The sequence below is a fragment of the Ranitomeya variabilis genome, chromosome 7, assembly GCF_051348905.1.
Source record: "Ranitomeya variabilis isolate aRanVar5 chromosome 7, aRanVar5.hap1, whole genome shotgun sequence".
NCBI lineage: Eukaryota > Metazoa > Chordata > Amphibia > Anura > Dendrobatidae > Ranitomeya > Ranitomeya variabilis.
In genome coordinates this window covers 241,184,937-241,211,790 of record NC_135238.1, presented here as the reverse complement: position 1 = coordinate 241,211,790, position 26,854 = coordinate 241,184,937, and the positions used below count along the sequence as shown (strand labels likewise).

At 49.6% G+C, this 26,854-nt stretch overlaps 1 protein-coding gene across 4 annotated transcripts in view; it reads left to right on the top strand.

Moving 5' to 3' along the window:
• The window catches only part of MYLK (myosin light chain kinase), a 349,601-nt gene that overhangs the window by 108,595 nt on the left and 214,152 nt on the right, over positions 1 to 26,854 (top strand). For all 4 annotated transcript variants that reach the window (XM_077273316.1, XM_077273314.1, XM_077273317.1 and 1 more), the window contains exons 7-9: positions 10,454 to 10,619; positions 10,717 to 10,735; positions 12,125 to 13,530. In XM_077273316.1, coding sequence (XP_077129431.1) covers positions 10,454 to 10,619; positions 10,717 to 10,735; positions 12,125 to 13,530 — 1,591 coding nt within the window. The remainder of the gene's footprint in view (positions 1 to 10,453; positions 10,620 to 10,716; positions 10,736 to 12,124; positions 13,531 to 26,854) is intronic.

Sequence of the window (26,854 nt, the reverse complement as noted above, 5' to 3'; positions counted from 1 at the left end):
TGGAAGGTCCAGCCGCCCCCCCTCTGGTGGATCTCTCTAACCGGTTCCGGGCCCTCCAGGACTCCCCTCCAGAGGGGGGCGATGGGGACCCGGGGCCGGAGGTTGCGGACAACGTTGTTGGGGCTCAGGAGGTCGCTGGGTCTTCTTCTCAGGGGGCAAATACAAAGCCTTCTGGGGGGGACTAACTCAGGACCACCAGACAAGGGCCAGAGTGTATGTAAGGAGAGAATGGATGAGTCTGTTTGTCTTAAGCGCACTAAAAACTCATCATTGTCAGAGGAAGAGGGTGAAACTGTTGGGGGTGGGAAGAAAAAGGCTATCTAATTCAGTCAATCATGATGGCGGCACCCACCCCATTGACGTTGGCAATCATTAATGTTGCCAGCATAAAGTCAGATGCGGCAAGGTACACGGCCTTTCATTTTTTCGGCCAACTTGACGCCGACATTTTGTTTTTGCAGGAGACCAGGTTGACCGACCTATCAACCATGCATAAAGCAAGGCGGGAGTGGAGGCACGGGCCCTCCTACTGGTCTCTTGCGGCCGAGCCGTATAGCGGGGTGGCGGTCCTTTTTAAGACCGCAGCGGTTGAATGCAGACGATTGATCGGGTTAGAAATGGGGAAATGCTTGATCCTAGATGTCTCCATTGGGGGACAGGAGCTTCGGCTCATTAACATCTACGGTCCCCAGTCCAAGTGGGACCGCAAGTGTCTCTTCATGAAGATCAAACCTTTCTTATTTTCGAGTCGGCATGTGGTCTTTGGAGGGGATTTCAACAATGTCACGAGACCCTGTGATAGAGGAGGTTCCGGAGACCGGCTGGCTTACGATTGCGTCACGCTAAATAGGATAGTAAGTGAGGCACGCCTGGTGGATGTCCACATCCGGCACAACACAGGCCACGCGGGGTTCACCTTTTTTAGAGGTAGTCAGTGCAGGTCTAGGTTAGACAGGTTTTATTTGAAGGAGGATGCCGTTTCCTCGCCGTTGTCGGTTGTGGAGGTGGAGTTCTCCGATCACTGTTTGATTATGTTTTCTCTGAGCGTTACAGAGACTCCTCGGATGGGAAGAGGTTATTGGAAGCTGAATTCGTCACTCCTTGAGGAAGAAGCTGTAAGACGGTCCTTTGAGGAATTTCTTCAGAGCCAGGTACCGCTGCTGGGCCTAAGTGACACTAAGTCTGAGTGGTGGGAGATGTTCAAACATCGGGTGGCGAGATTCTTCTGGCAACTCTCGAACCTCAGAAGCCTGAACAGGGATCGCCTGTATCAGAGCCTGAGGAGGAAACTCGAGCATCTTGTCTCGACTGGGGGTAGCCGCGAGGCGATCTCCAGTGTGAAATCCTTGCTAAAGAGGTGTCAGTACGATAGGTGTTGTGAATTTGGATTCTGGGCTCCCCCGGTGGCCGCTTGTGGAATTGGACTTGTCATCCTCTTTCCTGTTTCACCTGGTTCCATCAGTAGTGGGTGTCGCTATTTAAGCTCATTTCTCTGGTGGTTTCTTGCCGGTCAACAATGTTATCTGATGCCTCTCAGTGCTTGTTCCTGCTTCTGACAACTACTAGATAAGTTGGACTTTTGTCCATGTTTCGTTTTGCCTATTTGTTCCAGTTCACAGCTGAAGTTTTGTTACTGTGTCTGGAAAGCTCTCGTTGATCAGGGATTGCTACTCTGGCGTTATGAGTTAATGCCAGAGTTTAAGGTAATCTCTGGATGGTGTTTTGTTAGTGTTTTTCTGCTGACCATGAAAGTATACTATCTGTCTTCTGCTATCTAGTAAGCGGACCTCAAATTTGCTAAGACTATTTTCCTGCTGCGTTTGTTGTTTCATCTGAACTCACCGTCATTATATGTGGGGGGCTACTGTCTTCTTTGGAATATTTCTCTAGAGGTGAGCCAGGTCTTATATTTCCCTCTGCTAGCTATTTAGGTCTTAGGCCAGAGCTGGGCATCTAGCAATAAATAGGAAATGCTACCTGGCTATTTCTAGTTGCGCGGCAGGCTTAGTTCATGGTCAGTATAGTTCCATCTTCCGAGAGCTTGTCCCTCTATAGGCTTGCTATGATCTCTGCCTGCAGAGATCATGACAGTTTGACCGGCCAATAAAGTGTTAAAGACCCAGGTTGAGAAAGGAGAGTTATAAGAAGTCTGCTGGAATTTTTTTTTTTTTTTTTTTTTTTTTTTTTCCTCCAGTTTGCCTTGCTGCAGTCTTTTTTCTCTCTCTCCTCCTAATCTCTGTATGGCTCTGTGTGCACCTGACAATAATGGATCTTCAGAGTGTAACTGCGGGTTTGAATAATCTCATCACGAAAGTACAAAATTTACAAGATTTTGTGGTACATGCTCCAGTATCTGAGCCGAGAATTCCTTTGCCGGAGTTCTTCACAGGGAATAGAGCTAGCTTCCAGAATTTCCGAAATAATTGTAAGCTTTATTTGTCCCTGAAGTCTCGTTCAGCTGGAGACCCTGCTCAGCAGGTTAGGATTGTGATTTCCTTGCTCAGGGGTGACCCTCAAGATTGGGCCTTCTCATTGCCAGCAGGGGATCCTGCGTTGCGCGATGTGGATGCGTTTTTTCTGGCCTTGGGCTTGCTTTATGAGGAACCTCATTTGGAACTTCAGGCAGAAAAAACTTTGATGGCACTATCTCAGGGGCAAGACGAAGTTGAGGTTTACTGCCAAAAATTCCGTAAATGGTCTGTGCTTACTCAGTGGAATGAGTGCGCCTTGGCGGCAACTTTCAGAGAAGGTCTCTCTGATGCCGTTAAGGATGTTATGGTGGGGTTCCCTGTGCCTGCAGGTCTGAATGAGTCCATGACAATGGCTATTCAGATTGATAGGCGTCTGCGGGAGCGCAAACCGGTGCACCATCTGGCGGTGTCTATGGAAAAGACGCCAGAAAGTATGCAGTGTGATAGAATTCTGTCCAGGAGCGAGCGACAGAATTTTAGACGGAAGAATGGATTGTGCTTCTATTGTGGGGATTCTACTCATGTTATATCAGCATGCTCTAGGCGTACAAAGAAGCTTGATAAGTCTGTTTCCATTGGCACCATTCAGTCTAAGTTTATTTTGTCTGTAACCCTGATTTGCTCTTTGTCATCCATTGCCACGGACGCCTATGTTGACTCTGGCGCCGCTCTGAGTCTTATGGATTGGTCCTTTGCCAATCGTTGTGGTTTTGATTTAGAGCCTTTGGAGACTCTTATTCCTCTGAAGGGGATTGACTCCACCCCATTGGCTAATAATAAACCACAATACTGGACACAAGTAACCATGCGTATCAATCCGGATCACCAGGAGATTATTCGTTTCCTGGTGCTGTATAATTTACATGACGATTTGGTACTGGGATTGCCATGGTTGCAGTCTCACAATCCAGTCTTGGACTGGAGAGCAATGTCTGTGTTGAGCTGGGGATGTAAGGGTATTCATGGGGACTTACCTTTGGTTTCTATTTCGTCGTCCATTCCCTCTGAAGTCCCTGAGTTTCTCTCTGATTATCAAGACGTCTTTGACGAACCCAAGCTTGGGTCGTTACCTCCGCACCGTGAGTGCGATTGTGCCATAGATTTGATACCGGGTTGCAAATATCCAAAGGGTCGTTTGTTTAATCTGTCTGTGCCGGAACATGCTGCTATGCGGGAATATATAAAGGAGTCTTTGGAAAAGGGACATATTCGTCCATCTTCTTCTCCCTTGGGAGCTGGGTTTTTCTTTGTCTCAAAAAAGGACGGCTCTTTGAGACCATGTATTGATTATCGGCTTCTGAATAAGATCACTGTTAAGTACCAATACCCATTGCCATTGCTTACTGATTTGTTTGCTCGTATAGAGGGTGCTAAGTGGTTCTCTAAAATTGATCTTCGTGGGGCGTATAATTTGGTGCGGATCAGGCAGGGGGATGAGTGGAAGACCGCATTTAATACGCCCGAGGGCCACTTTGAGTATTTGGTCATGCCTTTTGGTCTTTCTAATGCCCCTTCAGTTTTCCAGTCTTTTATGCATGATATTTTCCGCGATTTTCTGGATAAATTTATGATAATATATCTGGATGATATTCTGATTTTTTCTGATGACTGGGACTCTCATGTCCAGCAGGTCAGGAGAGTTTTTCAGGTTCTGCGGTCTAATTCTTTATGTGTGAAGGGGTCTAAGTGCGTTTTTGGGGTCCAGAAAATTTCCTTTTTGGGGTATATTTTTTCTCCCTCTTCCATTGAGATGGATCCCGTCAAGGTGCAAGCTATTTGTGACTGGACTCAGCCCTCCTCTCTTAAGGGTCTTCAGAGATTTTTGGGCTTTGCCAACTTTTACCGCCGATTTATTGCTGGTTTTTCGGATGTCGTTAAACCACTGACTGATTTGACCAGACATGGCGCTGATGTTGCTAATTGGTCCCCTCATGCTGTAGAGGCCTTTCAGGAGCTTAAGCGCCGTTTTGCCTCTGCCCCTGTGTTACGTCAGCCTGATGTGAATCTGCCTTTTCAGGTTGAGGTTGACGCTTCGGAGATCGGAGCTGGGGCAGTGTTGTCGCAGAAAGGTTCCGACTGCTCCGTCATTAGGCCTTGTGCCTTCTTTTCTCGCAAATTTTCGCCCACAGAGCGGAATTATGATGTTGGGAATAGGGAGCTTTTGGCCATGAAGTGGGCGTTTGAGGAGTGGCGCCATTGGCTAGAGGGGGCTAAGCATCAGGTGGTGGTATTGACTGACCACAAAAATTTGATTTATCTTGAGACTGCCAGGCGCCTGAATCCTAGACAGGCGCGCTGGTCTTTATTTTTTTCTCGCTTTAATTTTGTGGTGTCATACCTACCGGGTTCTAAGAATGTTAAGGCAGATGCCCTTTCTAGGAGTTTTGACCCGGACTCTCCTGGTAATGCTGAACCCACAGGTATCCTTAGGGAGGGAGTAATTTTGTCGGCCGTTTCTCCTGATCTGCGGCGGTCCTTGCAAGAGTTTCAGGCGGATAGACCGGATCGTTGTCCGCCTGATAGACTGTTTGTTCCGGATGATTGGACCAGTAGAGTCATCTCTGAGGTACATTCTTCTGCATTGGCAGGTCATCCCGGAATTTTTGGTACCAGGGATTTGGTGGCAAGATCCTTCTGGTGGCCTTCCCTGTCACGAGATGTGCGAGTCTTTGTGCAGTCATGTGACATTTGTGCTCGGGCCAAGTCTTGTAGTTCTCGGGCTAGCGGACTGCTGTTGCCCTTGCCTATTCCTAAGAGGCCTTGGACACACATCTCGATGGATTTTATTTCAGATCTGCCTGTTTCCCAGAAGATGTCTGTCATCTGGGTGGTCTGTGACCGTTTCTCTAAAATGGTCCATTTGGTTCCTCTACCCAAGTTGCCTTCTTCTTCTGAGTTGGTTCCTCTGTTTTTTCAGAATGTTGTCCGATTGCACGGTATTCCTGAGAATATTGTTTCTGACAGAGGTACCCAATTTGTGTCTAGATTTTGGCGGGCATTCTGTGCTAGGATGGGCATAGATTTGTCTTTTTCATCTGCTTTTCACCCTCAGACTAATGGCCAGACCGAGCGGACTAATCAGACCCTGGAGACATATCTGAGGTGTTTTGTCTCTGCTGACCAGGATGATTGGGTTGCTTTTTTGCCATTGGCAGAGTTCGCCCTCAATAATCGGGCCAGCTCTTCCACCTTGGTGTCCCCGTTTTTCTGTAATTCGGGGTTTCACCCTCGATTTTCCTCCGGTCAGGTGGAATCCTCGGATTGTCCTGGAGTGGATGCGGTGGTGGAGAGATTGCATCACATCTGGGGGCAGGTTATGGACAATTTGAAGTTGTCCCAGGAGAAGACTCAGCGTTTTGCCAACCGTCATCGTCGTGTTGGTTCTCGGCTTTGTGTTGGAGATTTGGTGTGGTTGTCTTCTCGTTTTGTCCCTATGAGGGTCTCTTCTCCTAAGTTTAAACCTCGGTTCATCGGCCCTTATAGAATATTGGAGATTCTTAATCCTGTTTCTTTCCGTTTGGACCTCCCTGCGTCCTTTTCCATTCATAACGTTTTTCATCGGTCGTTATTGCGCAGGTATGAGGTACCTGTTGTACCTTCAGTTGAGCCTCCTGCTCCGGTGTTGGTTGAGGGTGAGTTGGAGTACGTTGTGGAGAAAATTTTGGACTCTCGTGTTTCCAGACGGAGACTCCAGTATCTGGTCAACTGGAAGGGTTACGGCCAGGAGGATAATTCTTGGGTCAATGCATCTGATGTTCATGCTTCTGATCTTGTTCGTGCCTTCCATAGGGCTCATCCTGGTCGCCCTGGTGGATCTGGTGAGGGTTCGGTGCCCCCTCCTTGAGGGGGGGGTACTGTTGTGAATTTGGATTCTGGGCTCCCCCGGTGGCCGCTTGTGGAATTGGACTTGTCATCCTCTTTCCTGTTTCACCTGGTTCCATCAGTAGTGGGTGTCGCTATTTAAGCTCATTTCTCTGGTGGTTTCTTGCCGGTCAACAATGTTATCTGATGCCTCTCAGTGCTTGTTCCTGCTTCTGACAACTACTAGATAAGTTGGACTTTTGTCCATGTTTCGTTTTGCCTATTTGTTCCAGTTCACAGCTGAAGTTTTGTTACTGTGTCTGGAAAGCTCTCGTTGATCAGGGATTGCTACTCTGGCGTTATGAGTTAATGCCAGAGTTTAAGGTAATCTCTGGATGGTGTTTTGTTAGTGTTTTTCTGCTGACCATGAAAGTATACTATCTGTCTTCTGCTATCTAGTAAGCGGACCTCAAATTTGCTAAGACTATTTTCCTGCTGCGTTTGTTGTTTCATCTGAACTCACCGTCATTATATGTGGGGGGCTACTGTCTTCTTTGGAATATTTCTCTAGAGGTGAGCCAGGTCTTATATTTCCCTCTGCTAGCTATTTAGGTCTTAGGCCAGAGCTGGGCATCTAGCAATAAATAGGAAATGCTACCTGGCTATTTCTAGTTGCGCGGCAGGCTTAGTTCATGGTCAGTATAGTTCCATCTTCCGAGAGCTTGTCCCTCTATAGGCTTGCTATGATCTCTGCCTGCAGAGATCATGACAGATAGGCAAGCATCTTTGGTTTTTGAGAGGGACTACGGGAAGTACTACTCGCCCGACCCTTACAGAAGCTGCAAGATGTCAGTGAATAGTAAGATAGTGACAGGGCTGATGGACAGTACGGGATCCCTGAGAAGGTCCAGATCAGGGATCTTGGAGGTCGTCAGTTCATACTACTCGCACCTCTTGGGAAGGAAGGAACTGGATCGTGACGGGATGTCGGCTTTCCTGGCTGAAGCTGTTCCTGAGCCAGGGGCTGACCTCTCGCTGGGCGGTTTGGCTGAAGCGATCAAAGAAGAGGAAGTGAGACTGGCGATTGATGGGCTCCGGCCCAAAAAATCGCCAGGTCCGGATGGCTTAACATCCGAGTTCTTTAAGACCTTTAGGGACTCCTTGGTCCCCCTCTTGACTCAGGTGGTTAATGACTGTCTCTCCTCGGGCACTCTGCCGAGATCATTAAGGAGGTCGGCTTTGATCATTTTGTCAAAGGGTAACGATCCGTCACGCATTGAGAATTGGCGTCCCATATCACTTCTCAATGTGGACAGGAAGGTTTTGGCTAAGATACTCTTCAACAGGCTAGTGAAGTTTGCACCGCGGCTCCTTTCGGAGGCCCAGCACTGTTGCGTTCCTGGCCGTAGCACTTTCAGTGCTGTTCTGGGTGTCCGAGAGGCCGTGGAGCAAGGCAGGGCGGGCCTTTGGAAGGGGTTCTTGCTGACCCTGGATCAGGCAAAAGCCTTTGATCGGGTCGAACACGAGTACCTCTGGTCCACTCTTTTGAGGTATGGTCTGCCTGGAGGGTTTGTGGACTGGCTTAAGACCTTGTACACAGGGGCTGAGACTTTCCCTCTGGTAAACGGGTGGATTGGACAACCTTTCGGGGTGGGATCTGGTGTCCGCCAGGGCTGCCCTCTTAGTCCTTTGCTTTACGCGTTTGCGATCGATCCCTTCCTCAGAAGGGTTGATTGTGGACCGTTGGCGGGGGTGAGGATGGGCGTGTTGGCGCCAGAGGCTATCCTGAGGGTAGTGGCCTATGCGGACGACGTTACTGTCTTTGTTTCTTTGCAAGAGGAGGCGATGGTGGTGATGTCAGAAGTGGAGAGCTACTCGGAGGCATCCGGGTCCAAGGTCAACCAGGACAAGTGTGAGAGTCTCTGGCTGGGAGGCGGGGATCCCACGTTTGATCTTCCGGACACCCTCCCCGAACCCCAAGAACATGCCAAAGTCCTAGGCATCGAATTTGGCCAGGGTGATTACCCCACGAAAAACTGGGAAGGCAGAATCAAGGGTGTCACCCAAAAAGTGGACCAATGGAAGGGTTGGTCTTTGACCCTGAGGGAAAGGGTTGACCTGTGCAAAGCTTTCCTGCTCCCCTTGTTAATCTACCTGGGCAGCGTCTGTGTCTTGCCGGAGCCTCTCTGGACACGGGTCTACAGTCTGTTCTTCCAGATGTTATGGGGGAATAGACTAAACCTAGTCAAACGGGAGGTCACTTATCGCACGAGGAGACTAGGGGGGTTGAATATGGTGAACCCCGTGGTGTTTCTAGTGAACACCTTTTTGAAAGTTAATGTGGCAAACCTCTGGAAAGAGAGGGCTCCTCCGTGGGTATTCTCCTGCAAAGGATGGTTTCAGCCTTTCTTCCAGGAATGGGAGACAGGGGGAAGATTGAAGGATCTTCGCACACCGCACGGGCATCTCCCGGCTTATGTTACCCCGGTTCTGAAAATGATGCGCCGGTGGGGTCTGGGAATGTGGGAAGTGAGGTCCCTCCCGAGGAAACTCCTCGACATGCGGGTCTTGCTTTCGCATTTTCAGAGACCATTGGTCCTCAGGGACTGCCCGAGTCGGGATCTAGAGGTTGGGTTAAGTTTGTTAAATTCTAGTAGGATCCCCAAGAAGTATTGGGACTTGACTTGGCGCTGCTTCCAAGGTAAGTTGTATGTGAGGGACAATTTGAAGCACAGGAGCTCCGTGGACAGGAATTGTCCCCGTGAGGATTGCGCTACCATGCTGGAAAGCATGGAGCACTTCCTGCTTCATTGTCCCTTTAATACAGAGGTGTACAACAGGGTGGGTGCTTCCATTGGTTGGCCGCGGCTGGCCACTCTGTCCTATGCCGAGTGGGCCTATGGAGCGTTCAGAGACCTCGGGAGAAGGGACCGAGCCACTTTATTCTTAGTCAGCGCAGTGGTCAGGTACTTCACGTGGAACGCACGAGTTTTAGTTACGACGCAGAGTAAAATCCTCCGTGTAGATGAAGTTGGTAGCAGCATCCTAGGTGCCCTGGTGAAGGTGCGTTCTCTGGAGTGCGAAAGACTGGGTGCCCGGAGGGCGGCCCATCTCTGGAGGGGTTTCTCCTTCAGGGTGCCTTAGTCCGTTAGCGCTCCTATATCCTGGTGGTGGGCTGATGTCTTTACACCCTAGATTTTTGTTTTGTATTTCTGTTCCTTGAATAGAAGGTTTGCAGGCATCGAACTTGAGCCTTGGGTGGTGAGTATGTAGGTTGTGTTCTGTGATGTTGGTTTATGTATATGTTGTATATAGTGTATTGTATATATTGTATATAGTGTGTATAATAGAGGGTCTTAGTTAGGTTGGGTGGGGGGATTGGGGGGTTCAACGGCGGTGATAAGAGACTGATCTGGCCTGGCCCAGGCCCCGCCTGGGGAAAAACTTTGGGGCCTGATCCTAGCTCGGATAATTCCTGAACTTTGTGGCCAGAGCTGGATCAGGGGTGGCGGGATAGTTAGAGTAGGTGTGTATATATATATTAAAAAAGGAAAAAAAAATAAAAAAAAAAAATAAAAATAAAAAATAATAATAAAGAAAAAAAAAAACAAATGTGTACACTGTATTGTATTTAGGTTTGTTGTGGGGTGAATGTGGTGGTGTAAGGGGGTGGCTGTAAGGTAAGGCAGTGGGACCAGTAGGGTTTTGTTGTGTTTGCGGTGTTGTATAATATTTGGTTTAGTATAATGTGTTTATAGTGTATATATTGTATATAGGACGGTGTGAATGTAGTTGGGGTTGTATATAGTAGTATGAATGAAGCTGGGCCGGGGGTCTTATATGATTTTATACTATTTATTATGTAACATTTTTACAGGGGTATTCATGTAGTTATGAGTATTTTGTTTGTTGTCTTTTAGTTTTGCTTTATTTTTATTGGAATTTTTCTTTCTCGTCCCTGATTTGTAGGTCATGAACTTTCTCCATTTTGGTTCCATTTCTGGTTTATTTCTTTGTGATTTTTGTCGTTTGTTGTCGTCTGATTGGAGCTTTGTTCTTATGTTTTGTTCTGTGGTGTTTTATTTGTAATGTACCTTGGTTATTGTCATGTAAAGTATTTTTATTTTATTTAATAAAAGACCTGGAGTTTACGTTGTGACGTACGTTTCGTTCCTGTGCAGGACGATGCTCAGTTGCGGAGCGGAGAGCGATGTAACATGTACGACAAGGCCGGGGTGTACTACCTGGAGATCGGCGCAGCGTGTAAGCCGGACGCCGGGGTTTACACCTGTTCGGTGACTAACAGCAGCGGGAGCAGCGCAGCGTCTGCGGAGTTAGTTGTTCACGGTAAGCAGTGGGGTCCCCACCATGGAGGGGGCCTGCGGCTCTGTAACGCTTCCTGCCCTGGCGGATTTTGACTGATGAAGCTTCTGTTCTGTTGCAGGCTGTGATGGGACGGACGGGTACGTAGCGCTCTGCACATTACAGCTGCCGTTCTGGGAGTCACCTGACTATTATAGTCCTTATAATGTACAGCTAGAGTCGGTGCGGCACCACGACGAGGCCCCGGGGCCTGAAGACGGCCGCCTGCCTTGTGCAGTAGTAATGCCATCAGTAATGTTTGCTGCTTTCATCTCTGATCAACCTCCTATGTCACCCAAGGCTGCGACTGCTGTGTGGCACCTCAATGCTTTATACTGCGGCTCTGCTCTATTACAGCACAGTTATAATCAGTGACTCCGACTCCGACAGAGGTCTCATTCGAAGCTCCATGCTTTACACTGCAGCTTTGCTCCTTTCGGGATCCGCTGTGATCGGTGACTCCAGCTTCGCTGCATTGCCAGTTGGTGTCAGAGGTGCTCTGAAACCCTCAGAGGCGTTGTCTCCCTGTGCTGTACACTGCAGCATTGCTCCAGTAGGGCACAGTTATTATCAGTGACTAAGGTTGTAGCAACTTAAGGGGTTTGAGTTAAGGTACCTTCACACTGAACAACTTAACAACGATAGCGATCCGTGACGTTGCAGCGTCCTGGATAGCGATATCGTTGTGTTTGACACTCAGCAGCGATCAGGATCCTGCTGTGACATCGTTGGTCGGAGCTAGAAGGCCAGCACCTTATTTCGTCGCTGGATCTCCCGCTGACATCGCTGAATCGGTGTGTGTGACGCTGATTCAGCGATGTCTTCACTGGTAACCAGGGTAAATATCGGGTTACTAAGCGCAGGGCCGCGCTTAGTAACCCGATGTTTACCCTGGTTACCAGTGTAAATGTTAAAAAAAAACACTACATACTCACATTCCGGTGTCTGTCGCGTTCCCCGGCGTCCGCTTCCCTGCACTGTGTAAGCGCCGGCTGTAAAGCAGAGCGGTGACGTCACCGCTGTGCTCTGCTTTACGGCCGGCGCTGACACAGTGCAGGAAAGCGGACGCCGGGGACGCGACAAACACCGGAATGTGAGTATGTAGTGTTTTTTTTTTTAACATTTACACTGGTAACCAGGGTAAACATCGGGTTACTAAGCGCGGCCCTGCGCTTAGTAACCCGATGTTTACCCTGGTTACCCGGGGACTTCGGCATCGTTGGTCGCTGGAGAGCCGTCTGTGTGACAGCTCTCCAGCGACCACACAACGACGAAACAGCGACGCTGCAGCAATCGGCATCGTTGTCTATATCGGTTCAGCGTTGCTTAATGTGACGGTACCTTTAGTCTGAAATCCATCTCCTGTCTCAACAGAGAGCTAAAGATTTTGTCCACCACTGGACATCCTCTCTTAAGACTCTGTTTCTGCCCCCATGCTTTACACTGCAGCTCAGCTTCAATAGGACACATCTTTTCTTTCTTTTTTTCAGAATTTCTCCAGGTCTTGGACCCCCTTTATCTTCTACAAGTAAGATGGCCGTCACTGCTCAGGTGGCCTCTGATGACACTGGAAAAAGGCAGAGGGGTGCAGAGAAGCTGGATCCTGTCCAGAGCGGCAAAGGGCCCATGAAAGGTTCTACAAAAGATGAGACCAACGTTTCCTCAAAGAGGACATCGTCCGCATCCACAATGTCCACTGTGTCGTCCAGCTCTCGTTTGCTAAGCACGAAGCTTTCAGGACAGGTAGAGGAAGTTCTAGCCTCACCTCTGAGCTCAGAAGGTTCTGGTTCTGGATCCATGAAGAGCCGCTCCTACACTAAACCTCAAGACACAAGTTTTACCAAAAATTCCCCCTCCATCGTCTCCCATTACATCTCCATCCTGGATGCAAAGGCTCAGTTGTCATCGCCTGGTGGAGAAACTGGAATGAAGAAATCTCTGTCCTCACTGAACTCTTTCGCTCTGGAAAACCAGACCCCCGCAGTGACTTCACGTCATAGCATAGAGTCAACACTGAGACCCTCGCTGTCCCCAAAGGAGACACCAGGACTCAGCAGAGACCTGAGCACCATCAGCTCCAGGAACGTGAGAAACATTGAGTCAAACATCCGACCTCAGTCTGTAGGGCAAGCAACCATGATATCTTCTGCTCGAACCTCACCAAGCTTCCCTCCATTGGGAGCCATGGAGCCCGGTCCTAAAGGGACAGCAAATACTCTTGTGGGTGAATCTCCTGGTGGTCCTCAGTCAGTTGAGTCAGCCTCTAAGAATCCTCTGTATGTGTCCACAAAGGAGACTTCACTAAGCTCCACCAGCAAGAAGAGCATCTCTCCAGCCGAGCCTAAGATATCGCAAAATACAACAAGTCATACCGCACCCAGGACAGGACGGACCCAAGACCTGACCCAAAAACCTTCCCAAGTACTCGTCAAAGAACTGACCCAAAAACCTTCCCGATTACTCGCCAAAGACCTGACTCAAAAACCTTCCCAAGAACGCGCTAAAGAACCGACCCACGAACCAACCAAGGAACTGACCCGCCAGTCCATACAGAATATCTCCCTGAAGAAAACGTTGCCAACTTGTAAATCTTGTGATAAGGGAAGTCCTGACCTGAGTGCAGGGAGTGAGCGGAGAGCTGTATTGGAGACGTCTGACGGAGGCTCGAAGGCTCCTCAGATCACTTCCAGTTCCATCACCTTGAGATCTGTGAAGATTCAGCCAGGATTGAAGCACAGCCGTCCTAGGAGATGCCAAAGCGGGGAGACCCTCGAAGACCAGAGCCACAGAGCATCTGATGGTGACCAGCAGAGGGCGGTAGAGGCAAAGAAAGCAACACTCCTCACTCCGTCCAGCCTGGAGGCAGAGGGCAGCAAAGTGGTGTCCAAATGTAAAGGCGAGTCCCTGCATATTGTGAACTGTCCTTAAATACAGGCACCGTGTGCAGTGTACTGTTATACAGGTGCGGTGCCCTTATATGCATGTGCTGTGTGTGGTGTCCTTATATACAGGTGCTGTGTGTGGTGTCCTTATATACAGGTGCTGTGTGTGGTGTCCTTATGTACAGGTGCGGTGTCCTTATATACAGGTGCGGTGTTTTTATGTACAGGTGATGTGTGTGGTGTCTTTATATACAGGTGATGTGTGTGGTGTCTTTATATACAGGTGTGGTGTCTTTATATGCAGGTGCTGTGTGTGGTGTCCTTATGTACAGGTGCGGTGTCCTTATATACAGGTGTGGTGCCCTTATGTACAGGCGCTGTGTGTGGTGTCCTTATGTACAGGTGCTGTGTATGGTGTCCTTATGTACAGGTGCTGTGTGTGGTGTCCTTATGTACAGGTGTGGTGCCCTTATGTACAGGTGCGGTGTCCTTATATACAGGTGTGGTGCCCTTATGTACAGGCGCTGTGTGTGGTGTCCTTATACACTATGTTCCAAATTATTATGCAAATGACATGTTTCTCGGATTTTCCTAACTGGTCGGCGCAAATGACAGTCAGTCTAATAAAAGTCATCACCCGTTAGATTATACATCGAATTTTATTGAAGAAACCTCCCAATGATAACAGTATAATCTCCACAATTAATAAAACCCCACAATGCACTGTTCCATGTTATTAGGCTCAGTAGAATTTCTAAACATTTGATATAAAGACCTGAAAATGCTTATTTGTGGAATTTGCAGCATTAGGAGGTCACATTCACTGAACAAAAAAGCTATTTAACTCCAGAACCTCCTAACAGCCAAGTTACATGTAACATAGGAGCCTTCTTTGATGTCACCTTCACAATTCTGCATCCATTGAACTTGTGAGTTTTTGGAGAGTTTCTGCTTGTATTTCTTTGCCTCCCAGAGCTGCTGTTTTGATGTGAACTGCCTCCCACCCTCATAGATCTTTGGCTTGATGATTCTCCAAAGGTTCTCTATAGGGTTGAGGTCAGGGGAAGATGGTGGCCGCACCATGAGTTTACCTCCTTTTATGCCCATAGCAGCCAATGACTCAGAGGTGCTGTGTGTGGTGTCCTTATATACAGGTGCGGTGTCCTTATATACAGGTGCTGTGTGTGGTGTCCTTATGTACAGGCGCTGTGTCTTTATGTACAGGCGCTGTGTGCGGTGTCCTTATATACAGGGGTGGTGTCTTTATGTACAGGCGCTGTGTGCGGTGTCTTTATGTACAGGGGTGGTGTCTTTATGTACAGGCGCTGTGTGGCGTCTTTATGTACAGGCGCTGTGTGCAGTGTCTTTATGTACAGGCGCTGTGTGCGGTGTCTTTATGTACAGGTGCTGTGTGTGGCGTCTTTATGTACAGGCACTGTGTGGTGTCTTTATGTACAGGCGCTGTGTGCGGTGTCTTTATGTACAGGCGCTGTGTGCGGTGTCTTTATGTACAGGTGCTGTGTGCGGTGTCTTTATGTACAGGTGCTGTGTGCGGTGTCTTTATGTACAGGTGCTGTGTGGTGTCTTTATGTACAGGTGCTGTGTGCAGTGTCTATGTACAGGTGCTGTGTGCGGTGTCTTTATGTACAGGCGCTGTGTGCGGTGTCTTTATGTACAGGTGCTGTGTGTGGTGTCTTTATGTACAGGCGCTGTGTGCGGTGTCTTTATGTACAGGTGCTGTGTGTGGCGTCTTTATGTACAGGCACTGTGTGGTGTCTTTATGTACAGGCGCTGTGTGCGGTGTCTATGTACAGGTGCTGTGTGCGGTGTCTTTATGTACAGGCGCTGTGTGCGGTGTCTTTATGTACAGGTGCTGTGTGTGGCGTCTTTATGTACAGGCACTGTGTGGTGTCTTTATGTACAGGTGCTGTGTGCGGTGTCTATGTACAGGTGCTGTGTGCGGTGTCTTTATGTACAGGCGCTGTGTGCGGTGTCTTTATGTACAGGTGCTGTGTGTGGCGTCTTTATGTACAGGCGCTGTGTGGTGTCTTTATGTACAGGCGCTGTGTGCGGTGTCTATGTACAGGTGCTGTGTGCGGTGTCTTTATGTACAGGCGCTGTGTGCGGTGTCTTTATGTACAGGCGCTGTGTGTGGTGTCTTTATGTACAGGCGCTGTGTGCGGTGTCTTTATGTACAGGTGCTGTGTGTGGCGTCTTTATGTACAGGCACTGTGTGGTGTCTTTATGTACAGGCGCTGTGTGCGGTGTCTATGTACAGGTGCTGTGTGCGGTGTCTTTATGTACAGGCGCTGTGTGTGGTGTCTTTATGTACAGGCGCTGTGTGGTGTCTTTATGTACAGGCGCTGTGTGCGGTGTCTATGTACAGGTGCTGTGTGTGGTGTCTTTATGTACAGGTGCTGTGTGCGGTGTCTTTATGTACAGGTGCTGTGTGTGGCGTCTTTATGTACAGGCGCTGTGTGCGGTGTCTTTATGTACAGGCGCTGTGTGTGGTGTCTTTATGTACAGGTGCTGTGTGCGGTGTCTTTATGTACAGGCGCTGTGTGCGGTGTCTTTATGTACAGTTGCTGTGTGTGGCGTCTTTATGTACAGGCGCTGTGTGCGGTGTCTTTATGTACAGGCGCTGTGTGGTGTCTTTGTGTACAGGCGCTGTGTGCGGTGTCTATGTACAGGTGCTGTGTGCGGTGTCTTTATGTACAGGTGCTGTGTGTGGTGTCTTTATGTACAGGTGCTATGTGCGGTGTCTTTATGTACAGGCGCTGTGTGTGGTGTCTTTATGTACAGGCGCTGTGTGCGGTGTCTATGTACAGGTGCTGTGTGCGGTGTCTTTATGTACAGGTGCTGTGTGTGGTGTCTTTATGTACAGGTGCTGTGTGCGGTGTCTTTATGTACAGGTGCTGTGTGGTGTCTTTATGTACAGGTGCTGTGTGCGGTGTCTATGTACAGGTGCTGTGTGCGGTGTCTTTATGTACAGGCGCTGTGTGCGGTGTCTTTATGTACAGGTGCTGTGTGTGGTGTCTTTATGTACAGGCGCTGTGTGCGGTGTCTTTATGTACAGGTGCTGTGTGTGGCGTCTTTATGTACAGGCACTGTGTGGTGTCTTTATGTACAGGCGCTGTGTGCGGTGTCTATGTACAGGTGCTGTGTGCGGTGTCTTTATGTACAGGCGCTGTGTGCGGTGTCTTTATGTACAGGTGCTGTGTGTGGCGTCTTTATGTACAGGCGCTGTGTGGTGTCTTTATGTACAGGCGCTGTGTGCGGTGTCTATGTACAGGTGCTGTGTGCGGTGTCTTTATGTACAGGCGCTGTGTGCGGTGTCTTTATGTACAGGCGCTGTGTGTGGTGTCTTTATGTACAGGCGCTGTGTGCGGTGTCTTTATGTACAGGTGCTGTGTGTGGCGTCTTTATGTACAGGCACTGTGTGGTGTCTTTATGTACAGGCGCTGTGTGCGGTGTCTATGTACAGGTGCTGTGTGGTGTCTTTATGTACAGGCGCTGTGTGCGGTGTCTTTATGTACAGGTGCTGTGTGTGGCGTCTTTATGTACAGGCACTGTGTGGTGTCTTTATGTACAGGCGCTGTGTGCGGTGTCTATGTACAGGTGCTGTGTGCGGTGTCTTTATGTACAGGCGCTGTGTGCGGTGTCTTTATGTACAGGCGCTGTGTGTGGTGTCTTTATGTACAGGCGCTGTGTGCGGTGTCTTTATGTACAGGTGCTGTGTGTGGCGTCTTTATGTACAGGCGCTGTGTGCGGTGTCTTTATGTACAGGCGCTGTGTGTGGTGTCTTTATGTACAGGTGCTGTGTGCGGTGTCTTTATGTACAGGTGCTGTGTGTGGTGTCTTTATGTACAGGTGCTGTGTGTGGTGTCTTTATGTACAGGTGCTGTGTGCGGTGTCTTTATGTACAGGTGCTGTGTGCGGTGTCTTTATGTACAGGCGCTGTGTGTGGTGTCTTTATGTACAGGCGCTGTGTGCGGTGTCTTTATGTACAGGTGCTGTGTGTGGCGTCTTTATGTACAGGCGTTGTGTGCGGTGTCTTTATGTACAGGCGCTGTGTGGTGTCTTTGTGTACAGGCGCTGTGTGCGGTGTCTTTATGTACAGGCGCTGTGTGTGGTGTCTTTATGTACAGGCGCTGTGTGCGGTGTCTATGTACAGGCGCTGTGTGCGGTGTCTTTATGTACAGGCGCTGTGTGCGGTGTCTTTATGTACAGGCGCTGTGTGTGGTGTCTTTATGTACAGGTGCTGTGTGCGGTGTCTTTATGTACAGGCGCTGTGTGCGGTGTCTTTATGTACAGGTGCTGTGTGTGGCGTCTTTATGTACAGGCGCTGTGTGCGGTGTCTTTATGTACAGGCGCTGTGTGGTGTCTTTGTGTACAGGCGCTGTGTGCGGTGTCTTTATGTACAGGTGCTGTGTGTGGTGTCTTTATGTACAGGTGCTGTGTGTGGTGTCTTTATGTACAGGCGCTGTGTGTGGTGTCTTTATGTACAGGTGCTGTGTGGTGTCTTTATGTACAGGTGCTGTGTGCGGTGTCTTTATGTACAGGTGCTGTGTGCGGTGTCTTTATGTACAGGCGCTGTGTGTGGTGTCTTTATGTACAGGTGCTGTGTGCGGTGTCTTTATGTATAGGCGCTGTGTGTGGTGTCTATGTACAGGCGCTGTGTGCGGTGTCTTTATGTACAGGCGCTGTGTGCGGTGTCTTTATGTACAGGTGCTGTGTGTGGTGTCTTTATGTACAGGCGCTGTGTGCGGTGTCTTTATGTACAGGCACTGTGTGCGGTGTCTTTATGTACAGGCGCTGTGTGCGGTGTCTTTATGTACAGGCGCTGTGTGTGGTGTCTTTATGTACAGGCGCTGTGTGCGGTGTCTTTATGTACAGGTGCTGTGTGCGGTGTCTTTATGTACAGGCGCTGTCTGCGGTGTCTTTATGTACAGGCGCTGTGTGTGGTGTCTTTATGTACAGGCGCTGTGTGTGGTGTCTTTATGTACAGGTGCTGTGTGCGGTGTCTTTATGTACAGGTGCTGTGTGCGGTGTCTTTATGTACAGGTGCTGTGTGTGGTGTCTATGTACAGGTGCTGTGTGGTGTCTTTATGTACAGGTGCTGTGTGTGGTGTCTTTATGTACAGGTGCTGTGTGGTGTCTTTATGTACAGGTGCTGTGTGCGGTGTCTTTATGTACAGGCGCTGTGTGTGGTGTCTTTATGTACAGGCGCTGTGTGCGGTGTCTATGTACAGGTGCTGTGTCTTTATGTACAGGTGCTGTGTGCGGTGTCTTTATGTACAGGCGCTGTGTGCGGTGTCTTTATGTACAGGCGCTGTGTGTGGTGTCTTTATGTACAGGTGCTGTGTGCGGTGTCTTTATGTACAGGTGCTGTGTGCGGTGTCTTTATGTACAGGTGCTGTGTGCGGTGTCTTTATGTACAGGCGCTGTGTGCGGTGTCTTTATGTACAGGCGCTGTGTGTGGTGTCTTTATGTACAGGTGCTGTGTGCGGTGTCTTTATGTACAGGTGCTGTGTGCGGTGTCTTTATGTACAGGCGCTGTGTGCGGTGTCTTTATGTACAGGCGCTGTGTGTGGTGTCTTTATGTACAGGTGCTGTGTGCGGTGTCTTTATGTACAGGTGCTGTGTGCGGTGTCTTTATGTACAGGTGCTGTGTGCGGTGTCTTTATGTACAGGCGCTGTGTGCGGTGTCTTTATGTACAGGCGCTGTGTGCGGTGTCTTTATGTACAGGCGCTGTGTGCGGTGTCTATGTACAGGTGCTGTGTGTGGTGTCTTTATGTACAGGCGCTGTGTGTGGCGTCTTTATGTACAGGCGCTGTGTGCGGTGTCTTTATGTACAGGCGCTGTGTGCGGTGTCTTTATGTACAGGTGCTGTGTGTGGTGTCTTTATGTACAGGTGCTGTGTGTGGTGTCTTTATGTACAGGCGCTGTGTGCGGTGTCTATGTACAGGTGCTGTGTGTGGTGTCTTTATGTACAGGCGCTGTGTGCGGTGTCTTTATGTACAGGTGCTGTGTGCGGTGTCTATGTACAGGCGCTGTGTGTGGTGTCTTTATGTACAGGTGCTGTGTGCGGTGTCTTTATGTACAGGTGCTGTGTGCGGTGTCTTTATGTACAGGAAGCTGTGTGCGGTGTCTTTATGTACAGGCGCTGTGTGTGGTGTCTTTATGTACAGGTGCTGTGTGCGGTGTCTTTATGTACAGGTGCTGTGTGCGGTGTCTTTATGTACAGGTGCTGTGTGCGGTGTCTTTATGTACAGGCGCTGTGTGCGGTGTCTTTATGTACAGGCGCTGTGTGCGGTGTCTTTATGTACAGGCGCTGTGTGCGGTGTCTATGTACAGGTGCTGTGTGTGGTGTCTTTATGTACAGGCGCTGTGTGTGGCGTCTTTATGTACAGGCGCTGTGTGCGGTGTCTTTATGTACAGGCGCTGTGTGCGGTGTCTTTATGTACAGGTGCTGTGTGTGGTGTCTTTATGTACAGGTGCTGTGTGTGGTGTCTTTATGTACAGGCGCTGTGTGCGGTGTCTATGTACAGGTGCTGTGTGTGGTGTCTTTATGTACAGGCGCTGTGTGCGGTGTCTTTATGTACAGGTGCTGTGTGCGGTGTCCTTATATACAGGTGCTGTGTGTGGTGTCTTTATGTACAGGCGCTGTGTGTGGTGTCTTTATGTACAGGTGCTGTGTGCGGTGTCTTTATGTACAGGCACTGTGTGGTGTCTTTATGTACAGGTGCTGTGTGCGGTGTCTTTATGTACAGGTGCTGTGTGCGGTGTCTTTATGTACAGGTGCTGTGTGTGGTGTCTTTATGTACAGGCGCTGTGTGCGGTGTCCTTATATACAGGTGCTGTGTGTGGTGTCTTTATGTACAGGCGCTGTGTGTGGTGTCTTTATGTACAGGTGCTGTGTGTGGTGTCTTTATGTACAGGCGCTGTGTGTGGTGTCTTTATGTACAGGTGCTGTGTGCGGTGTCTTTATGTACAGGTGCTGTGTGCGGTGTCTTTATGTACAGGCGCTGTGTGCGGTGTCTTTATGTACAGGCGCTGTGTGTGGTGTCTTTATGTACAGGTGCTGTGTGCGGTGTCTTTATGTACAGGTGCTGTGTGCGGTGTCTTTATGTACAGGTGCTGTGTGCGGTGTCTTTATGTACAGGTGCTGTGTGCGGTGTCTATGTACAGGTGCTGTGTGCGGTGTCTTTATGTACAGGCGCTGTGTGTGGTGTCTTTATGTACAGGTGCTGTGTGCGGTGTCTTTATGTACAGGCGCTGTGTGTGGTGTCTTTATGTACAGGTGCTGTGTGCGGTGTCTTTATGTACAGGCGCTGTGTGTGGTGTCTTTGTGTACAGGTGCTGTGTGTGGTGTCCTTATATACAGGTGCTGTGTGTGGTGTCTTTATGTACAGGCGCTGTGTGTGGTGTCTTTATGTACAGGTGCTGTGTGTGGTGTCCTTATATACAGGTGCTGTGTGTGGTGTCTTTATGTACAGGTGCTGTGTGCGGTGTCTATGTACAGGTGCTGTGTGCGGTGTCTTTATGTACAGGCGCTGTGTGCGGTGTCTTTATGTACAGGTGCTGTGTCTTTATGTACAGGCGCTGTGTGCGGTGTCTTTATGTACAGGCGCTGTGTGTGGTGTCTTTATGTACAGGTGCTGTGTGTGGTGTCCTTATATACAGGTGCTGTGTGTGGTGTCTTTATGTACAGGTGCTGTGTGCGGTGTCTATGTACAGGTGCTGTGTGCGGTGTCTTTATGTACAGGCGCTGTGTGTGGTGTCTTTATGTACAGGTGCTGTGTGCGGTGTCTTTATGTACAGGTGCTGTGTGCGGTGTCTTTATGTACAGGTGCTGTGTGTGGTGTCTATGTACAGGTGCTGTGTCTTTATGTACAGGTGCTGTGTGCGGTGTCTTTATGTACAGGCGCTGTGTGTGGTGTCTTTATGTACAGGCGCTGTGTGTGGTGTCTTTATGTACAGGCGCTGTGTGCGGTGTCTATGTACAGGTGCTGTGTGTGGTGTCTTTATGTACAGGTGCTGTGTGCGGTGTCTTTATGTACAGGCGCTGTGTGCGGTGTCTTTATGTACAGGTGCTGTGTGTGGTGTCTTTATGTACAGGTGCTGTGTGTGGTGTCTTTATGTACAGACGCTGTGTGTGGTGTCTTTATGTACAGGCGCTGTGTGCGGTGTCTTTATGTACAGGTGCTGTGTGCGGTGTCTTTATGTACAGGCGCTGTGTGCGGTGTCTTTATGTACAGGCGCTGTGTGCGGTGTCTTTATGTACAGGTGCTGTGTGTGGTGTCTTTATGTACAGGTGCTGTGTGTGGTGTCTATGTACAGGTGCTGTGTGCGGTGTCTTTATGTACAGGCGCTGTGTGCGGTGTCTTTATGTACAGGCGCTGTGTGTGGTGTCTATGTACAGGCGCTGTGTGCGGTGTCTTTATGTACAGGCGCTGTGTGCGGTGTCTTTATGTACAGGTGCTGTGTGCGGTGTCTTTATGTACAGGTGCTGTGTCTTTATGTACAGGTGCTGTGTGTGGTGTCTTTATGTACAGGTGCTGTGTGCGGTGTCTTTATGTACAGGTGCTGTGTGCGGTGTCTATGTACAGGCGCTGTGTGTGGTGTCTTTATGTACAGGCGCTGTGTGCGGTGTCTTTATGTACAGGCGCTGTGTGTGGTGTCTTTATGTACAGGTGCTGTGTGCGGTGTCTTTATGTACAGGCGCTGTGTGCGGTGTCTTTATGTACAGGTGCTGTGTGCGGTGTCTTTATGTACAGGTGCTGTGTGCGGTGTCTTTATGTACAGGTGCTGTGTGCGGTGTCTATGTACAGGCGCTGTGTGTGGTGTCTTTATGTACAGGCGCTGTGTGCGGTGTCTTTATGTACAGGTGCTGTGTGCGGTGTCTTTATGTACAGGTGCTGTGTGCGGTGTCTTTATGTACAGGCGCTGTGTGCGGTGTCTTTATGTACAGGTGCTGTGTGCGGTGTCTTTATGTACAGGCGCTGTGTGCGGTGTCTTTATGTACAGGCGCTGTGTGTGGTGTCTTTATGTACAGGCGCTGTGTGCGGTGTCTTTATGTACAGGCGCTGTGTGTGGTGTCTTTATGTACAGGCGCTGTGTGCGGTGTCTTTATGTACAGGCGCTGTGTGCGGTGTCTTTATGTACAGGTGCTGTGTCTTTATGTACAGGCGCTGTGTGCGGTGTCTTTATGTACAGGTGCTGTGTGCGGTGTCTTTATGTACAGGTGCTGTGTGCGGTGTCTATGTACAGGCGCTGTGTGTGGTGTCTTTATGTACAGGCGCTGTGTGCGGTGTCTTTATGTACAGGCGCTGTGTGCGGTGTCTTTATGTACAGGCGCTGTGTGCGGTGTCTTTATGTACAGGTGCTGTGTGCGGTGTCTTTATGTACAGGCGCTGTGTGCGGTGTCTTTATGTACAGGCGCTGTGTGTGGTGTCTTTATGTACAGGCGCTGTGTGCGGTGTCTTTATGTACAGGCGCTGTGTGGTGTCTTTATGTACAGGCGCTGTGTGCGGTGTCTTTATGTACAGGCGCTGTGTGCGGTGTCTATGTACAGGTGCTGTGTGCGGTGTCTTTATATACAGGTGCTGTGTGTGGTGTCTTTATATACAGGTGCTGTGTGTGGTGTCTTTATGTACAGGTGCTGTGTGCGGTGTCTTTATATACAGGTGCTGTGTGTGGTGTCTTTATGTACAGGTGCTGTGTGCGGTGTCTTTATGTACAGGTGCTGTGTGCGGTGTCTTTGTGTACAGGCGCTGTGTGTGGTGTCTTTATGTACAGGCGCTGTGTGCGGTGTCTTTATGTACAGGCGCTGTGTGCGGTGTCTTTATGTACAGGCGCTGTGTGTGGTGTCTTTATGTACAGGCGCTGTGTGCGGTGTCTTTATGTACAGGTGCTGTGTGCGGTGTCTTTATGTACAGGTGCTGTGTCTTTATGTACAGGTGCTGTGTGTGGTGTCTTTATGTACAGGCGCTGTGTGCGGTGTCTTTATGTACAGGCGCTGTGTGCGGTGTCTTTATGTACAGGTGCTGTGTGCGGTGTCTATGTACAGGCGCTGTGTGCGGTGTCTTTATGTACAGGTGCTGTGTGTGGTGTCTTTATGTACAGGTGCTGTGTGCGGTGTCTTTATGTACAGGTGCTGTGTCTTTATGTACAGGTGCTGTGTGTGGTGTCTTTATGTACAGGTGCTGTGTGTGGTGTCTATGTACAGGTGCTGTGTGCGGTGTCTTTATGTACAGGCGCTGTGTGCGGTGTCTTTATGTACAGGCGCTGTGTGTGGTGTCTATGTACAGGCGCTGTGTGCAGTGTCTTTATGTACAGGTGCTGTGTGCGGTGTCTTTATGTACAGGCGCTGTGTGCGGTGTCTATGTACAGGCGCTGTGTGCTGTGTCTTTATGTACAGGCGCTGTGTGCGGTGTCTTTATGTACAGGTGCTGTGTGTGGTGTCTTTATGTACAGGTGCTGTGTGCGGTGTCTTTATGTACAGGTGCTGTGTGCGGTGTCTTTATGTACAGGTGCTGTGTGCGGTGTCTTTATGTACAGGTGCTGTGTGCGGTGTCTTTATGTACAGGTGCTGTGTGCGGTGTCTTTATATACAGGTGCTGTGTGTGGTGTCTTTATGTACAGGTGCTGTGTGCGGTGTCTTTATGTACAGGTGCTGTGTGCGGTGTCTTTGTGTACAGGCGCTGTGTGTGGTGTCTTTATGTACAGGCGCTGTGTGCGGTGTCTTTATGTACAGGCGCTGTGTGCGGTGTCTTTATGTACAGGCGCTGTGTGTGGTGTCTTTATGTACAGGCGCTGTGTGCGGTGTCTTTATGTACAGGTGCTGTGTGCGGTGTCTTTATGTACAGGTGCTGTGTGCGGTGTCTTTATATACAGGTGCTGTGTGTGGTGTCTTTATGTACAGGTGCTGTGTGCGGTGTCTTTATGTACAGGTGCTGTGTGCGGTGTCTTTGTGTACAGGCGCTGTGTGTGGTGTCTTTATGTACAGGCGCTGTGTGCGGTGTCTTTATGTACAGGCGCTGTGTGCGGTGTCTTTATGTACAGGCGCTGTGTGTGGTGTCTTTATGTACAGGCGCTGTGTGCGGTGTCTTTATGTACAGGTGCTGTGTGCGGTGTCTTTATGTACAGGTGCTGTGTCTTTATGTACAGGTGCTGTGTGTGGTGTCTTTATGTACAGGCGCTGTGTGCGGTGTCTTTATGTACAGGCGCTGTGTGCGGTGTCTTTATGTACAGGTGCTGTGTGCGGTGTCTATGTACAGGCGCTGTGTGCGGTGTCTTTATGTACAGGCGCTGTGTGCGGTGTCTTTATGTACAGGTGCTGTGTGCGGTGTCTTTATGTACAGGTGCTGTGTGTGGTGTCTTTATGTACAGGTGCTGTGTGCGGTGTCTTTATGTACAGGTGCTGTGTGCGGTGTCTTTGTGTACAGGTGCTGTGTGCGGTGTCTTTATATACAGGTGCTGTGTGCGGTGTCTTTATGTACAGGCGCTGTGTGCGGTGTCTATGTACAGGTGCTGTGTGTGGTGTCTTTATGTACAGACGCTGTGTGCGGTGTCTATGTACAGGTGCTGTGTGCGGTGTCTTTATGTACAGGCGCTGTGTGTGGTGTCTTTATGTACAGGCGCTGTGTGCGGTGTCTTTATGTACAGGCGCTGTGTGCGGTGTCTTTATGTACAGGCGCTGTGTGTGGTGTCTTTATGTACAGGCGCTGTGTGCGGTGTCTTTATGTACAGGCGCTGTGTGCGGTGTCTTTATGTACAGGCGCTGTGTGCGGTGTCTTTATGTACAGGTGCTGTGTGTGGTGTCTTTATGTACAGGCGCTGTGTGTGGTGTCTTTATGTACAGGCGCTGTGTGCGGTGTCTTTATGTACAGGCGCTGTGTGCGGTGTCTTTATGTACAGGTGCTGTGTGCGGTGTCTTTATGTACAGGTGCTGTGTGCGGTGTCTATGTACAGGCGCTGTGTGCGGTGTCTTTATGTACAGGCGCTGTGTGCGGTGTCTTTATGTACAGGTGCTGTGTGCGGTGTCTTTATGTACAGGTGCTGTGTGTGGTGTCTTTATGTACAGGTGCTGTGTGCGGTGTCTATGTACAGGTGCTGTGTCTTTATGTACAGGTGCTGTGTGTGGTGTCTTTATGTACAGGCGCTGTGTGCGGTGTCTTTATGTACAGGTGCTGTGTCTTTATGTACAGGTGCTGTGTGCGGTGTCTTTATGTACAGGTGCTGTGTGTGGTGTCTATGTACAGGTGCTGTGTGCGGTGTCTATGTACAGGTGCTGTGTGCGGTGTCTTTATGTACAGGCGCTGTGTGCGGTGTCTATGTACAGGCGCTGTGTGCGGTGTCTTTATGTACAGGCGCTGTGTGCGGTGTCTTTATGTACAGGTGCTGTGTGTGGTGTCTTTATGTACAGGTGCTGTGTGCGGTGTCTTTATGTACAGGTGCTGTGTGCGGTGTCTTTATGTACAGGTGCTGTGTGCGGTGTCTTTATGTACAGGTGCTGTGTGCGGTGTCTTTATGTACAGGTGCTGTGTGGTGTCTTTATGTACAGGCGCTGTGTGCGGTGTCTTTATGTACAGGCGCTGTGTGCGGTGTCTTTATGTACAGGTGCTGTGTGCGGTGTCTTTATGTACAGGTGCTGTGTGCGGTGTCTTTATGTACAGGCGCTGTGTGCGGTGTCTTTATGTACAGGCGCTGTGTGCGGTGTCTTTATGTACAGGTGCTGTGTGCGGCGTCTTTATGTACAGGTGCTGTGCGGTGTCTTTATGTACAGGCGCTGTGTGCGGTGTCTTTATGTACAGGCGCTGTGTGCGGTGTCTTTATGTACAGGTGCTGTGTGCGGTGTCTTTATGTACAGGTGCTGTGTGCGGTGTCTATGTACAGGTGCTGTGTGTGGTGTCTTTATGTACAGGTGCTGTGTGCGGTGTCTTTATGTACAGGTGCTGTGTGCGGTGTCTTTATGTACAGGCGCTGTGTGTGGTGTCTTTATGTACAGGCGCTGTGTGTGGCGTCTTTATGTACAGGTGCTGTGTGTGGTGTCTTTATGTACAGGTGCTGTGTGTGGTGTCTTTATGTACAGGCGCTGTGTGTGGTGTCTTTATGTACAGGCGCTGTGTGCGGTGTCTTTATGTACAGGCGCTGTGTGCGGTGTCTTTATGTACAGGTGCTGTGTGCGGTGTCTTTATGTACAGGCGCTGTGTGCGGTGTCTTTATGTACAGGTGCTGTGTGCGGTGTCTATGTACAGGTGCTGTGTGCGGTGTCTTTATGTACAGGCGCTGTGTGCGGTGTCTTTATGTACAGGCGCTGTGTGCGGCGTCTT